This window comes from Dryobates pubescens, chromosome 22 (assembly GCF_014839835.1).
Source record: "Dryobates pubescens isolate bDryPub1 chromosome 22, bDryPub1.pri, whole genome shotgun sequence".
Lineage (NCBI taxonomy): Eukaryota > Metazoa > Chordata > Aves > Piciformes > Picidae > Dryobates > Dryobates pubescens.
Window position 1 is genome coordinate 14,435,980 of NC_071633.1, and position 15,333 is coordinate 14,451,312.

The window sequence follows — 15,333 nt, forward strand, 5'->3', positions numbered from 1 at the left end:
CACTCAGCAGGGACAGCTCCAACCACAGCAGGTTGCTCAGAGCCCCCCAGCCAACCTGAGCTGCAGTGGTGCCAGGGCTGGGGCAGCTCCCAGCTCTCTCTGGGCAGCCTGGGACAGGCTCTCACCACCCTCAGGCTCCAACATTTCTTCCTCCTCTCCTGTCTGAATCTCCCTCTGTCAGTTCCAAACCACCACCCCTTGTCCTGGCACAAAGGGCTCTGCTCCAAAGTCTGCCCCCAGCTTCCTCCTCTGCCCCTTGAAGCACTGCAAGGCCACCAGGAAGGTCTCCCTGGAACCTTCTCTTCCTTATCTGCCCCAACATCCACCCTGAACCTCCCCTGGCACCACTGAAGGCCATCCCCTTCAGATCTCACAAGGTCCTTCCCAGCCCAAGCCCTTCTGGGGCTCCACACAGTGCTGCCCTGAAGCAGTGACCAGCTCCAGTGCTGCTCACCCCAGCAGAAGCCTGCCCAGGTGCCCCCAGATGTGATGGGAGACCTCTGGGGCTGGACCCCCACCCCCAGCTCCTGCCACACTGAGAGCCAAACCCACCCATGCTGCTCCCTGCTGCTCACCCCACGCCTCAGGCACCCACAGCTCGGCTCCAAGCCAGCCCAGCTTGGCTCCAGCCCAGCCCAGCTCAGCTCTAACCCACCCTAGCTCAGCTCCAGCCCAGCTCCAACCCAGCTCTAACCAGGCCCAACTCAGCTTCAACCTATCCCAGCTCAAACTCAGCCCAGCTCAGCTCTAACCCAGCCTAGCTGAACTTTAATCCATCCCAGCTCAGCTTCAACCCAGCCCAGCCCTAACTCAGCCCAGCTCTAACCCAGCCCAGCTCTAACCCAGCCCAGCTCAGCTCCTTCCTGAGGAGCTTCCTCTGCTTTTGAGGCTCTCCCATGGGAGAGTGTGAGGCAGGGGGGAATTGTTTCAAGCCCTTTGTGGGAGGCTAAGCAGCAGCAAGGCTCAAACCTGTACTGAGAGCAGCACAACCACGCTCAGGGCTGCTCAGAGAGGGTCTGCTGGCTTCTCTGGCTCTCAAAACTGAGACAGCCACACACTCCTCCTCCTCTTCCTGCCACCTGGGCTGGGCTGAAAGCAAACTCAGGTGCTGAGCTGCAGGAGAAAAGCCTGTGAGATGCCATCAGCTGGGGCCTGAAGGAGCTGCAGAGACAAGTGCTTGGCTGGCTGGGTGGGACAGCAGGGTTGGGGCAGCTGGGGCAAGCCAAGGGTGGCTGTGGGGAAGGCAGAACTGGTGAGAAGCACTCAGAGAGATTTAATTAGCAGGCACTGTTGCCATTAAATTGGGTTTCCTCCTAGTCCTTATGGCTTCCTCTCTTCTGTCCAACACTACCCAGTGCTGCTCCTTGGGCCATCAGCCTCCTGGCCAGGGAGGGAAAGGACAGGTTGGTGCCAGGGGGAGATGGATGGGCTGAAAAGGGAGGGAGGGAAAGGAGGGATGGAGTGAAAAGGGAGGGAAGGGAGGGATGGAGTGAAAAGGGAGGGAAGGGAGGGATGGAGTGAAAAGGGAGGGAAGGGAGGGATGGAGTGAAAAGGGAGGGAAGGGAGGGATGGAGTGAAAAGGGAGGGAAGGGAGGGATGGAGTGAAAAGGGAGGGAGGGAAGGATGGAGTGAAAAGAACCTGATCCAAGCAGGCTCCGTAGGAAAGGTGGAAAGAGAGCAGCAAAGAGGAGCTGGGAGAGGCTGGTCCTGCAAGGCTCCCAGGAGAGTTTAGGTTGGAAAAGCTCTTTAAGGTCATGGAGCCCAAACCCTTCCCCCAGCACTGCCAGGGCACCACCAAGCCATGGCCCTCAGCACCACAGCTCAGAAGCCCCTCCAGGGATGGGGACTCCACCACTGCCCTGGGCCAGGCCTTGACAAGCCTCAAGGGCACCAAATTGTTCCTCATGGCCAACCTAAACCTGCCCCTGGGGCCACCTGAGGCCAGTTTCCTCTTGTCCTGGCCCTTGCTGCTTGGGAGAGGGCTGAAAGGTTTCATCAACCAACCCAAGGGGCAGCAGGCTGGAGGATGCCAGGGGTGGGGAGCAGAAGGGTGAGTGCTGAGTGCCCCCAGCACCTCCCAGAGCAAGCAGCATGCTGAGCCCAGCAGCAATGCATCAAGTTTTATTACTGTAATTAACCACAGCTCTGGAACTGTTCCCCTCAACCCACCCCAACCTCCCCCCTCCCCCCAAAGCATTTGCCTCCTCCTAGTCCATTAGTAATGGTTCCTTATAAATAACTCACAGGGATACAGGCAGGATTCCCAGGATAAAGTGCTGAGCAAAGCAGATCCCATCAACATCCCATCACTCCCTCCTGTTACCCAAGTGTTTCCTGAGAAGGGAAGGTTGGAGGGCCCCAAAATAACCACCACCACCCCCCCTCTCCCCACCCAGCTGGAGAGGGGCTTGGAGGAGGCTACAGGGGGCTGCAGCTGCTGCTTCTGCCTCCCAAAGCAGCAGCAGCTGGTGGTGGCAGCCCAGGAGCCCCTCAAAAGCACAGATGAAAACCCAGGTGGGGAACTCTGGGAAGCTCTTCCAGAGCTCTCTGTGAGGCAGAGTCCTAAGGTCCAAGGTCAGTGGGGAGAAGGCTCCTGGGCTGCAAAGCAGCAGCAGCAGTGGTAGAGATGGAGCCAGAGAGCCCAGGTCTCCCCAGGCTGGCTCTGCCTTTTTGCTTCCAGGGAGGTCTCCTTGGAGAGCAGTGAGTGAAATACTGGCAGTGTCCTCCCCCCCCACACACCTCACCCTTTGTCTTCAGGAGCTGTGAGAAGGCTGAGGATGATATTACATCCCTCTCACCCTCCCAGGCAAGGGTGGGGGCCGGTTTCTTGGTGGCTGCCAGCAGTGCAAGTCGTTGCCAGGGTCCTGGCTGTCACCTCAGAGCCTGGGTGAGCCCAGCTGGGCCTCTTCAGCCCGTGAGCCACCCCCCCAGACACAACTCCACAGAGTCAAGAGCCCGTGGTGGGGGACACATCAGCCTCTCCAGCCACCCCCAGAGCCACTCACTCTCTTCTCCTGCTTAATGCTTCTGCTCTGATGGGGGGGGGAGAGTGAAGCTCTTCATCCTCAGGCCACACAACGTGGAGGGGAGCGGTGGAGGATGCTCCCCCAGGGGGCTGCACTTAGTAGCCAGGCCAAGGAGGACGTTGAGGGTTTGGAGGTGGTGGAGGGTACCCAAAGGCTTGGGGGGGGCCAGAAGGGTAAGGAGCTTGTGAGGGGATTGGGAAGTTAGGAAGAGGAGGTTGGGTTGGGTAGGGGCACTGAGGTCTGGCTGCCCCAGGGGGGTAGTAGGGAGGGTAGACAGGTCTGGGTGGCGGAGGAGAAGGGGCAGGAAAGGGGGAGGGGGCAGGGGGGGCCCTGGAGGGAGACCAGGCGTAGACTGGAGTGGAAGATGAGCCTCCCGAGGGGGGGGTGGGATAGTCAGCAGCCTGTGCTGGGGGAGGTCTGTAGGCAAAGGAGGGCTGGGGGCCGGGCTGGGAGGAAGCGAGCTGCGCCGCCGGGAAGGGAGCGGCGGGCAGGGCCCCCCGGGCCGCGGCGCCTGCAGGGGGGCTGGGGGCCGGGCCGTAGGGCAGGGGGAGGGAGGGAGGCCCCGACGGGAAGGGCTGCGCCGGGGGCGGGGCGCCGGCGCCGGCAGGAGGAGCCGGCTGCGAGTCCCCGGCGGGCTCCGGCGCCGCCGAGCGCCGCAGCAGCTCCTGCAGCTTCTCCACTCGCACCCGGCGCAGGTGGGAGAGCTGCCGCAGCGCCCCGAACCGCGCCAGGAAGCACTCCAGGCTCGCCTCGCCCCCCAGGAACTCCTCAGCCAGCTTCTGCAGGGGGGGGGGGAGGGGAGAGGGGAGGGAGGGGAGAGGGGCAGGGGAGAGGGTCTGGGAGGGAGGGGAGAGGGGGAGGGAGGGGAGAGGGGGAGGGAGGGGAGAGAGGGAGAGGAGGAGAGGGAGAGGGAGGAGAGGGAGGGAGGGGAACGGGAGGAGAGGGAGGGAGGGGAACGGGAGGAGAGGGAGGCGAGGGAGGGAAGGAAGGGAAGGAGGGGAAGGGGGGAGAGGGAAGGAAGGGAAGGAGGGGAAGGGGGGAGAGGGAAGGAAGGGAAGGAGGGGAAGGGGGGAGAGGGAAGGAAGGGAAGGAGGGGAAGGGGGGAGAGGGAAGGAAGGGAAGGAGGGGAAGGGGGGAGAGGGAAGGAAGGGAAGGAGGGGAAGGGGGGAGAGGGAAGGAAGGGAAGGAGGGGAAGGGGGGAGAGGGAAGGAAGGGAAGGAGGGGAAGGGGGGAGAGGGAAGGAAGGGGAAAGAAGGGAGGAGAGAAGCAAAGCCATGAGTTCAGCACTGCATCCTTCCACTTCACCTCCAGCCCAGCAGAGGATGTGTGCCTCACCCAGAGACCATCCCACCAGACCCAAGCAGGACAAGGGCAATCCAGTGCTTCTGGGGAGCAAGAAGGGCCAGATGACAAAGGGCTGACCCCTGCCTTGAGGGACTGGGTTTGGGGATGCAATGGACCAGTGGGATTTGATCTGCAAGGCCTCTTCCAACCTAAACAGGTCACCCACTCCATGAGTGTTCCATGGATTTAAACCTCCAGCTCACCTCAGACTCCTCCTCAATCTTCTGGCTTTCCACCTGCAGCAGCTCCAGCAAGGTCTGAGGATGCAGAGCTGCTGAGAACTTCTCTGGGGAACAAAGGGAACAGAACCAACAAACATGGGACCGGGGAAAACCATCAGCACACAGACCTGCTGCACCCTCCCCTTCCTGCCTGGGCAACTGTTACAGGATCCCAGAAGAGTTTGGGTGGGAAGAGACCTTTGAGATCATGGAGTCCAAGCCTTCACCCAGCACTGCCAGGGCACCACCAAGCCATGGCTCTCAGCCATGGCTCTGAAACCCCTTCCAGGGATGGGGACTCCACCACTGCCCTGGGCAGCCTGGGCCAGGCCTTGACAACCCTCAAGGGCAATGAACTGTTCCTCATGGCCAACCTAAACCTCCCCTGGGGCAACCTGAGGCCATTGCCTCTTGTCCTGGCAGTTGCTCCTTAGGTGAAAAGCCCAACCCCAACCTGGCTTCAGCCTCCTTGCAGGGAGCTGGAGAGGGCCAGAAGGTCTTCTCTCAACCTCCTCTTCTCCAGGCTGAACAACCACAGGTCCCTCAGCTGCTCCAAGACTTATGCTCCAGAACCTACACTGACTTCATTGCCTTTCTTTGGCCCTTCTCCTTGCATTCCCTTGGTGTTAGGAGATCTAGAGAGGAAAGGACCTCACATGGCTGCAGTAGTTGGGATAAGCATCCTTGATCTGTGATCAGGAAACCAAAGAGCTTAGAATCATAGAATAGAATCAGTAAGGTTGGAAGAGACCTCAGAGATCATCAGGTCCAAGCTGCCACCCAACACCTCCTGACTGCTAAACCATGGCTCCAAGGGCCACAGCCAATCCCCTCTTGAACACCTCCAGGGATGGGGACTCCACCACCTCCCTGGGCAGCACATCCCAATGCCTAACAACTCTCTCTGGGAAGAACTTTCTCCTCACCTCCAGCCTAAACTTCCCCTGGCACAGCTTGAGACTGTGCCCTCTTGTTCTGGTGCTGGTTGCCTGGGAGAAGAGACCAACCCCCTCCTGGCTACAGCTTCAGGTAGCTGTAGAGAGCACTAAGGTCTCCCCTGAGCCTCCTCTTCTCCAGGCTGAGCAACCCCAGCTCCCTCAGCCTCTCCTCGTAGGGCTTGTGCTCGATCCACAACAGAGCCCTCTCTGCCACCACCCTGAAGAGCTTCTGTGCTCAGTGTGGCCAAGGCAGGCAGAAGGAGAAAGGCAGGTTTGCAGACACTCACCCAGCTTGGCCTTCTGCTCTTTACACCTCTCAGCCAGCTTCTGCAGCTCCTCATACTTGCTGGAGAGGTCGGAGCGCCCGGACTCCAGCGGCGCCTGGAACTTGAGGTTCTGCTCAGCCAAGCTCCTGTTGGCAGCCAGGGCCATCTCCCTTTCCAGCTGCAGCTCCTGAACCTGCAGGAGGGGAGAGGAGCAGAGCTGTGGAATCAGGGGGTCACACAGGTGAGGTGCTTGCCCAGCCCCACAATACCTCCTGAGACTCCAGGGCCAGGCGCTCGATCTCCTCAGCGTCCTCCTGCAGCGCCTGGAGCTCCTCCACCGTCCGGCTCCTCAGGCTGTCCATCCTCCTGGAGAAGCTGCAGGCTCCTAAGGGGCAGGGAAAGGCAAGCAGATCAAAGGGGAGGGTTTGCTAAAGCCAAGTGCAGGTAGGAACTAACCCTCTCAGGGATTTAAACCCAGCTCTGGGGGTGTGGGAGCGTGTGGGAGCTCCTCTGAAGGCGCAGAGGGAGAGGCAGCACAAGGCACAGCTCCTCTGCCCTTCTGGCCCAGCTGCTTTGTTTCCCCCTCCTCACAGCTTCTTTAGAGGGGTTCTGTCTGTGTGCCAGACAAGTCTGCCAAGGAAACACCTACTCACAGCCACCCAGTGTCTGCCTCTCACCCCCCACTTGGCTCTCACCACAGGGTCCCATTGCAGACTCCTGCTCCAAAGAGCAACAAGAGCAAGGCTCTGGTATCTGCTTGTGTCCAGCTACACCCCCAGCACACATGGGGCCATGGTGGCCACCTGGGGCTTCATCACCTCTCCACTCCCTCAGCTGCCACCTCAGCTGCTGGGTTTCCTCTCTGGGTGTTCTCCTCTCAAGCCACGTGGTGCCACCGCTGCCCTCAGGAATGGTGGAGGGATGGCTTCGGCTCACCACCCCCAGGGGCCAACAGCTCTCCCTTCTCTCCAGCCTCAATCTCCCTCTGTTAGCTCCAAACCATCAGCCCTGCACAACAGGCCCTGCTCAGAAGCCTGTCCCCCAGCTTCCTCCCCAGCCCCCTGAAGCACTGCAAGGCCACCAGAAGGTCTCCCTGGAGCCTTCTCCAGGCTGAACAACCCCAGGTGCAGCAGGGCCAGAGCAGGGCAGCCAAGCTGGGGAAGGGGCTGGAGAACAGGGCTGGGGAGGAGCAGCTGAGGGAGCTGAGGCCCCCTGAAGCCACCAAAAGGTCCCCCTGGAGCCTTCTCTTCTCCAGGCTGAACAACCCCAACTCTCTCAGCCTGGCCTCCCAGAGTGGCCTCCTCTGGCCCCACTCCAACAGCTCCCTGCCTGTGCTGTGCTGAGGACTCCAGAGCTGGCCCCAGCACAGCAGCTGGGGGGTCTCAGCAGAGAGAAGCAGATGGGCATAACCCACTCCCTCCCCCTGCTGCCCACAGCACCAGCAGGTGAGCAAGGCACTCCTGCCAGTGAAGGGGACATACCAGCAGGGATTCCAGCGTTGTCCTAATTGCTGGTGGCTTGTCTACCTCTCACCCAGGTGGAACATCCCAGTGCTATCACTCCAGGGAGGTTGCATCAGCCTCTGCAGAGAACATGGCATGACAAGGTGAGGCTCAAGTGTTACCAAATCCCTTCACCCAGGATCCAGCCAAACTTGTCCCAGCAACAACCAGCTGGGAAATCAGCTCCCTTATCAGGTATAGATGGATCTAACATCATCCCTCTGGCAGACAAGAAAGGAACTCACTAAAACAGATATTGAAGCAGGAAGATCAGGAATAATGGCAGCTGGGATGCTCAGCCCCTGCTGCCATGTGGGAATGGAGGCCATGGATGGTCTGTGGAAAGCACCCAGAGGGCCCCGAGGAGGGGGGATGCAAAGAGCTGGGCAGTGCCCCGGCTCCAGCACAGGGCAGGGGCTCTGGCCTCACGTATCCCACCGGCTGTTAGCAGTGTTCTGGCAAGATATGGCAGCGAGGTGACACTTTGCCTCTCCAAGGGGCAAGGCACAGGCTCTCACACCCCAGAAAGGCACCGAGAAGAGCCGCTCGCAGGACTGCTGCACCCCGTTCATTGCCCTCCGCGTTAGGGAACCCCCAACCTCAGCCCCGGGGAGTCCCGCCTAAGGCCTCCGTGTCCTGCCACACCGGGAAGGCGAGCTGCGGGGAACGCCTGGGTTCACCCTCCAGCTGGGACACGGCAGAGACTGCTCTGCCAACGCAGAGCTGCTCCTGGGAGGTGCAGGGGAGGGCAACCGGGAGGCTGTGGCCTACAGAGCGGCTGCCGGTACAAGGCATGACCCGGCTGAGTTCCCGCCCGCTCCCTAAGGTCCCGGCGGGGTCCCGGCTGCAAACACCCAGCTGAGGGGCTGCGAACGCCGGGGAGAGCGGCGGGCCGGGGCCTCCTTTCCCTCGCAGGGCAGGAGGGAATGACCCCGATCGCCGGGGACTCACCGCCGCGCATCCGGAAGCCTCCTTCCGCCGGGCGCTTCCTGCTTCCGGTGCGAGAGCGGAAGTGGGCGGAGCCACGGCGGGGCCGGGGGGTGGGGGGCGGTGAGGGGATTCCCCCTCCCCTCTCCCTGAGGCGCCTCCCGCCGCCATCTTGCGGCCGCCATCTTGTGGCGCTGAGGCGGGAGGGCGGCCGGGGCTGGGGGCCGGTCGTTGATCGCCGGCGGGTAAAGCGATGCTCGGCACCGGCTGCTTGGCGTTTTGATAAACCGCTCTGTGTTTGAATAAATCGCTGTGGCTTTGGTGGTGTTTCCCCCCCCCCGACGGTGCTCCTCGAGCTGCGGCCTGCTGGAGCCCCTCGCGTCCTCCATGTTGGTGCCACAGAGGAGCTGCCCCTGGCCTTAGAGAGTCCCAGGCGGGCTTGGGTGGGAAAGGACCTTCACAGCTCATCTACTGCAACCCCCTGCGGCCAGCAGGGACAGCCCCAACCACAGCAGGCTGCTCAGAGCCCCCCAACCAACCTGAGCTGCAGTGGTGCCAGGGCTGGGGCAGCTCCCAGCTCTCCCTGGGCAGCCTGGGACAGGCTCTCACCACCCTCAGGGGCAAACATTTCTCCCTCCTCTCCAGGCTGAATCTGCCTCTCTTAGAACAAAATAGAATAGAAATCAAATGGGATAGGATGGGATGGGATAGGATAGGATAGGATGGGATAGGATAGGATGGGATGGGATGGGATAGGATAGGATAGGATAGGATAGGATAGGATAGGATAGGATAGGATAGGATAGGAATAGACCAGGTTGGAAAAGACCTTTGAGATCACCGAGTCCAACCTATCACCCAGCACCATCTCATCAACTCAACCATGGCACCCAGCACCCCATCCAGTCTCCTAAACACCTCCAGGGATGGGGACTCCACCAGATGTTGAGCTGCTGGAAGGTGTCCAGAGAAGGGCAACCAAGCTGGGGAGGGGTCTGGGGCACAGCCCTGGGAGGAGAGGCTGAGGGAGCTGGGGTTGCTTAGCCTGCAGAAGAGGAGGCTCAGGGGAGACCTTCTTGCTCTCTGCAACTCCCTGAAGGGAGGTTGGAGCCAGGTGGGGGTTGGTCTCTTCTCCCAGGCACCCAGCACCAGAACAAGAGGCCACAGTCTCAAGCTGTGCCAGGGGAGGTTTAGGTTGGATGTTAGGGAGAAGTTCTTCCCAGCCAGAGAGATTGGCCATGGGAATGTGCTGCCCAGGGAGGCGGTGGAGTCCCCATCCCTGGAGGTGTTCAAGAGGGGACTGGACGTGGCACTTGGTGCCATGGTTTAGTCAGGAGGTCTGTGGTGACAGGTTGGACTCGCTGATCTTTGAGGTCTCTTCCAACCTTGGTGATGCTGTGAGTCTGTGAAGAGCTTACAACTCATCCATGGCTCCAAGGGCCACATCCAAGCCTTGTCTGAACACCTCCAGGGATGGGGACTCCACCACCTCCCTGGGCAGCACATCCCAGTGGCCAATTAGAATAGAACAGAATTAACCAGGCTTGAAAAGACCTTTGAGATCATCCAGCCCAACCTATCACCCAACACCATCTGCTCAACTAATCCATGGCACCAAGTGCCCCATCCAGGCTCTTCCTAAACACCTCCAGGGACGGGGACTCCACCACCTCCCTGGGCAGCACATCCCCGTGGCCAATCTCTCTGGCTGGGAAGAGCTTTCTCCTCACCTCCAGCCTGAACCTCCCCCTGGCCCAGCTTGAGGCTGGGGCAAGGTCAGCCAGGTGTGAGAGGGCTGCTGGGATCCCAGGCACACGTCCTGGGAAGGGCACCTCTGGCCCCTGCCTGGGGCCGGGCGCCACGTGAGGAGGGTTGGACAATGGGTGTGAGTCATGTGAAGCCCGAGAGGTCCCCTGGGCTTTGAACAAGGACCATTTGTTCGGGAGGGGTGGTTGATAAGCAGGTCAAACCCGCTGTGTTCCCTGCAGCTTGCCTCTTTCCAGAGGCTGATGAGGTGGTTTCCAAGGGCTTTGATGTGAGAAGCCATCCCCAGGGACAGGGAAGGGCTGCAGGACGTTTGCTTAAGAGGATCGTAGGTCCCAGGACTGTTTGGGTTGGAAGGGACCTCCAAAGGTCATCCAGTTCCAAGCTCTCTGCAGTCAGCAGGGGCAGCTTCAACTGCAGCAGGCTGCTCAGAGCCCTCTCCAGCCTGGCCTGGTTAAAGTGGGGCCAGCCCTGGTGGAGAGAGGGTCCAGAGGGGGGCCACAAAAATGGAATGGAGTGGAGTGGAGTGGAGTGGAATGGAATGGAGTGGAGTGGAGTGGAGTGGAATGGAATGGAATGGAATGGAGTGGAGTGGAATGGAATGGAATGGAATGGATTGGAATAGAATAGAATTAGAATAGAATAGAATAGAGTGGAATGGAATAGAGTGGAATGGAATGGAATAAAATAGAGTGGAATAGAAGAGAATGGAATGGAATGAAATGGAATAGAATTAGAATAGAATAGAATAGAATAGAATGGAATAGAATAGAATAGAATAGAATGGAATAGAATAGAGTGGAATAGAATAGAATAGAATAGAATAGAATAGAATAGAATAGAATAGAATAGAATAGAATAGAAGTGGAATAGAATAGAGTGGAATAGAATAGAATAGAATAGAATAGAATAGAATAGAATAGAATAGAATAGAATAGGATGGAATAGAATAGGATGGAATGGAATAGAATTAGACTAGACTAGACTAGAATAGAATAGAATAGAGTGGAATAGAATAGAGTGGAATGGAATGGAATAGAATAGAAATAGAATAGAATGGAATGGAATGGAATGGAATGGAATGGAATAGAATAGAATAGAATGGAATGGAATGGAATGGAATGGAATGGAATTAAGCAGGTTGGAAAAGACCCCTGGAGGTCATTGAGTCCAACCTATCATCCAACAATGAGCAGGGGGCTGGAGCACCTCTGCTACAAGGACAGGCTGAGGGAGCTGGGGTTGTTCAGCCTGGAGAAGAGAAGGCTCCAGGGAGACCTTAGAGCAGCCTTCCAGCAGCTGAAGGGGGCTGCAAGGAGGCTGCAGAGGGACTGTTTGCAAAGGCCTGCAGGGACAGGACGAGGAGCAATGGCTGGCAATGAGAGGAGATTTAGACTGGATGTGAGGAACAAGGTGTGCCCCAGGAGAGCAGAGCAGGTTTAGGTTGGATGTGAGGAGCAAGATCTGCACCACGAGGGTGCTGGAACACTGCAGCAGGTTGCCCAGGGAGGTGGTGGAGGCTTCATCCCTGTAGGTATTCAAGGTGAGGCTGGAGAGGGCTCTGAGCAACCTGATCTGCCTGCAGGGGGGTTGGACTGGCTGACCTTCAGGAGGTGCCTTCCAACCCTGGCCATTCTCTGGCTCTCTGAAGGTGTTACCCAGCCATCAGAGCTGTGCTAACTGAGTGCTTTCTGGGCCATGCTGAAGGATGAGGCCTCCTCTGTTCTCTGGCCTCCTTTCTTTGGAGGAGAGATGGCTTCATGGTCACATCACACAGATCCTCTCCCAGATGACAGCCACAAAGGCTGACAGGACAAGGGGAAGCGACCTCAGGTTGCACCAGGGGAGGTTTAGGGTGGGCATGAGCAACAATTCCTTCCCCTTGAGCATCCATCCCCATGAGAGGGGGGATTTGGGCTGGTGGGGCTGTACCCAGCTCCTCCAGGATGTGTCCCCCCCCCAAGGGGCACAGCAGTAGAGAGGTGCAGCTGGTGCTGTGCTCCTGGGGGAGGGAGGAAGGAAGCTGCTGGGGTGGCCACCAGCCCTCCTCACGAGGTGCTGGGAGGGGAAGCCACAAGGCTCATGAGGTCCCAGGCACAGGGTGGGGGTGAGGAGAGGGTTGGTGCCTTGCTGCAAGGACACTGAGGAGCTGGAGCAGGGCCAGAGAAGGGCAACCAAGCTGGGGAAGGGGCTGGAGAGCAGGGCTGGGGAGGAGCAGCTGAGGGAGCTGGGGGTGTTGAGCCTGGGGAAAAGGAAGGGGGAGACCTCCTGGCTCTCTGCAGCCCCCTGCAAGGAGGCTGCAGCCAGGTGGGGGTTGGGCTCTTCTCCCAGGGCCAAGTGATGGGCCAAAAGGAAATGGCCTCAGGATGCCCCAGAGGAGGTTTAGGTTGGCCATGAGGAACAATTTGTTGCCCTTGAGGGTTGTCAAGGCCTGGCCCAGGCTGCCCAGGGCAGTGGTGGGGTCCCCATCCCTGGAGGGGTTTGAGAGCCCTGGAGCTGTGGTGCTGAGGGCTGTGGCTTGGTGGTGCCCTGGGCAGTGCTGGGGGAAGGCTTGGGCTCCATGACCTGCAAGATCTTTCTGTGATCAGTGCCAGGCTCATCAGGGCAGGGAGGGGGGGGGGGTTGGTGGTGTGGGACTGGAGAGCAGAGGCAGTGAAAGGCTAAGAAAACAACCCCCCAGGGGCAGGGCTGACCTCAGCAGTCCTGCTCCTTCCTCAGAATTCCCCTTTTGTTTAGCATCTGGCCAAGTCCCTTTGTGGTTTTGCTTGGAGGCTCCTCCTGAGCCCAGGAGTCAAAGGAAAGTTGGAAGCTTTCCCAATGAGAAGGGTGGAGGGGGTGGGGGGGAAAGAACCCCCCCCCCCCCCAAACCAAAACAACCCACCCCTGATAATGTGCTTTTTATCTGCTGGTGTGCTGCTGGGGGTGAAGACAATGTTAGCTGTGTTCCTCGGCAGGCAAAGGGCTCAAGGCACTGAAGAGCCATTCTCTGAACCTCACCCAGCCCTTAATCAGCAGCTCAGCAGAGCTGCACCACTTAGGAGAGAGCTCAGAGAAAAGCTGGGCTTGGAAGGGCTCCTCCGGTCCAGCACCCTCCCTGCAGCCAGCAGCTCCTCAGCACCACATCACAGGCAGTCCCCTGGCCACTGCTTGCCTCTCACCACCACAATCAAACCATTTCCCCTCCTGCACTTGCTCTTTGCAGCCAGGAAGCTTTGTGGTCTCTCTGGTCCGGTCACTCTCTGGCCAAAGAAGAGCATTCACTGATTTACCAACCACAAGCTGAGGCCACCCAGGCTCTTAGTCAGCATCCCCAGCAGCTGCCTGAGCTCCTGCCCCAGCAGCAGTCCACCCACAACCACTTCAGCAGGGATCAGCCTACAGCCCTGTGGGCCCTCCTGGGGAATTCAACCAAAGAGGAGAGGAGAGGATAGGAGAGGATAGGATAGGATAGGGTAGGATAGGATAGGAGAGGATAGGAGAGGATAGGATAGGAGAGGATAGGATAGGAGAGGATAGGAGAGGATAGGATAGGAGAGGGTAGGATAGGATAGGATAGGATAGAATAGAATAGAATAGAATAGAATAGAATAGAATAGAATAGAATAGAATAGAATAGAATAGAATAGAATAGAATAGAATAGGAGCAGGTTGGAAAAGACCTTTGAGCTCATCCAGTCCAACCTATCACCCAACACCATCTAATCAACTAAACCATGGCACCAAGCACCCTATCAAGGCTCTTCCTAAACTCCTCCAGGGATGGGGACTCCACCACCTCCCTGGGCAGCACATCCCCATGGCCAATCTCTCTTGCTGGGAAGAACTTTCTCCTCACCTCCAGCCTAAACCTCCCCTGGCACAGCTTGAGACTGTGGCCTCTTGTTCTGGTGCTGGGTGCCTGGGAGAAGAGACCAACCCCCACCTGGCTACAACCTCCCTTCAGGGAGCTGGAGAGAGCAAGAAGGTCTCCCCTGAGCCTCCTCTTCTCCAGGCTAAGCAACCCCAGCTCCCTCAGCCTCTCCTCCCAGGGCTGTGCTCCAGACCCCTCCCCAGCTTTGTTGCCCTTCTCTGGACACCTTCCAGCACCTCAACATCTTTCCTCAACTGAGGAGCCCAGAACTGGACTCAGGACTCAAGGTGTGGCCTGAGCAGTGCTGAGCACAGGGCACAATGACCTCCCTGCTCCTGCTGGCCACACTCTTCCTGCTGCAGGCCAGGATGCCCTTGGCCTTCTTGGCCACCTGGGCACACTGCAGGCTCATGTTCTGCCTACTTTTAACCAGTCCCCCCAGGTCCCTCTCTGCCTGGCTGCTCTCAGCCACTCTGCCCCCAGCCTGTAGCACTGCCTGGGGTTGCTGTGGCCAAAGTGCAGCCCCTGGCACTTGGCTGTGTTCAATCTCCTGCCCTTGGGCTCTGCCCAGCCTGGCAGGGTGCCTCTGGCAGAGCTCTCCTACCCTCCAGCAGCTCAACTCCTGCCCCCAGCTTGGTGTCCTCTGCACACTTACTGCTGAGGGACTCAGTGCCCTCCTCCAGCTCATCCACAAAGACATTAAAGAGCATGGGGCCCAGCACTGCTCCTTGGGGCATCCATCAGATGAAATCAAAGGGCTTTGGCCCCTCAGAGGAGCCTCCACCCCGAGCTCTCTGCTCTGTGCCTCCCTGCCCTGTGCCTTTCATCTGACGGGGCTGATAAAGCCACCGTGATGGCCACCAATGGCTTTAGGGAAGGGACAGGAAGGGCCTGGGACTGGAAAACAACTTTGCTGCCTTAATCTGTGCTTGCCAAGATAAGGGCCAGCTGAAGGAGCTGATTTCAGGCTGAGTTTTTCAAGCCTGGGCAGATAAAGTTGGCTGAGGCCATTGCTGAGCTGAGTCAGCAAAGAGCCTTCCCCGTGCAGGAGGACATTGCTCAGTGGTCCTCTCTGGCCCCCAGAATCAGCCCCAGGATGGCTCAAGGCAGCAGGAGGGTGGTTGGCCAGTCTTGAAGGCTTCCCTTGGAGGCACTTGGCCACAGAACCACAGAGGTGTTTGGGTTGGAAAAGCCCTCTGAGCACCATTGAGTCCAGCACCACCATGGCCACCAAACCAGCCCCCAGGTGCCCTCTGAGCACCACTGAGTCCAGCACCACCATGGCCACCAAACCAGGCCCCCAGGTGCCCTCTGAGCACCATTGAGTCCAGCACCACCATGGCCACCAAACCAGCCCCCAGGTGCCCTCTGAGCACCACTGAGTCCAGCACCACCATGGCCACCAAACCAGGCCCCCAGGTGCCCTCTGAGCACCATTGAGTCCAGCACCACCATGGCCACCAAACCAGCCCCCAGGTGCCCTCTGAGCACCATT

The 15,333-nt window shown here is 58.9% G+C and overlaps 1 protein-coding gene across 1 annotated transcript; it reads right to left on the minus strand.

Annotated features, from left to right (window-relative positions):
• Positions 1-2,734: 2,734 nt before the first annotated feature.
• Positions 2,735-8,287, minus strand: VPS37C (VPS37C subunit of ESCRT-I). The gene is made up of 6 exons (XM_054171937.1): positions 8,249-8,287; positions 7,277-7,377; positions 6,065-6,180; positions 5,817-5,988; positions 4,574-4,656; positions 2,735-3,805 (listed from the first exon to the last, which is right to left on the minus strand). Exons 3-6 carry the CDS (start codon positions 6,155-6,157, stop codon positions 3,122-3,124), a joined length of 1,032 nt encoding a protein of 343 aa, XP_054027912.1. The 5' UTR covers positions 6,158-6,180; positions 7,277-7,377; positions 8,249-8,287; the 3' UTR covers positions 2,735-3,121.
• Between the last annotated feature and the right edge of the window lie 7,046 nt (positions 8,288-15,333).

Excerpts from the sequence above, each read along its gene's own strand:
- VPS37C (XM_054171937.1), bottom strand. The coding sequence starts at position 6,157 with ATGGACAGCCTGAGGAGCCGGACGGTGGAGGAGCTCCAGGCGCTGCAG. Across the intron at positions 5,989-6,064 it reads TGGCCCTGGAGTCTCAGGAG|GTTCAGGAGCTGCAGCTGGA; the intron begins GTATTGTGGGGC and ends CCCCTCCTGCAG. Across the intron at positions 4,657-5,816 it reads AGAGCAGAAGGCCAAGCTGG|AGAAGTTCTCAGCAGCTCTG; the intron begins GTGAGTGTCTGC and ends TTTGTTCCCCAG.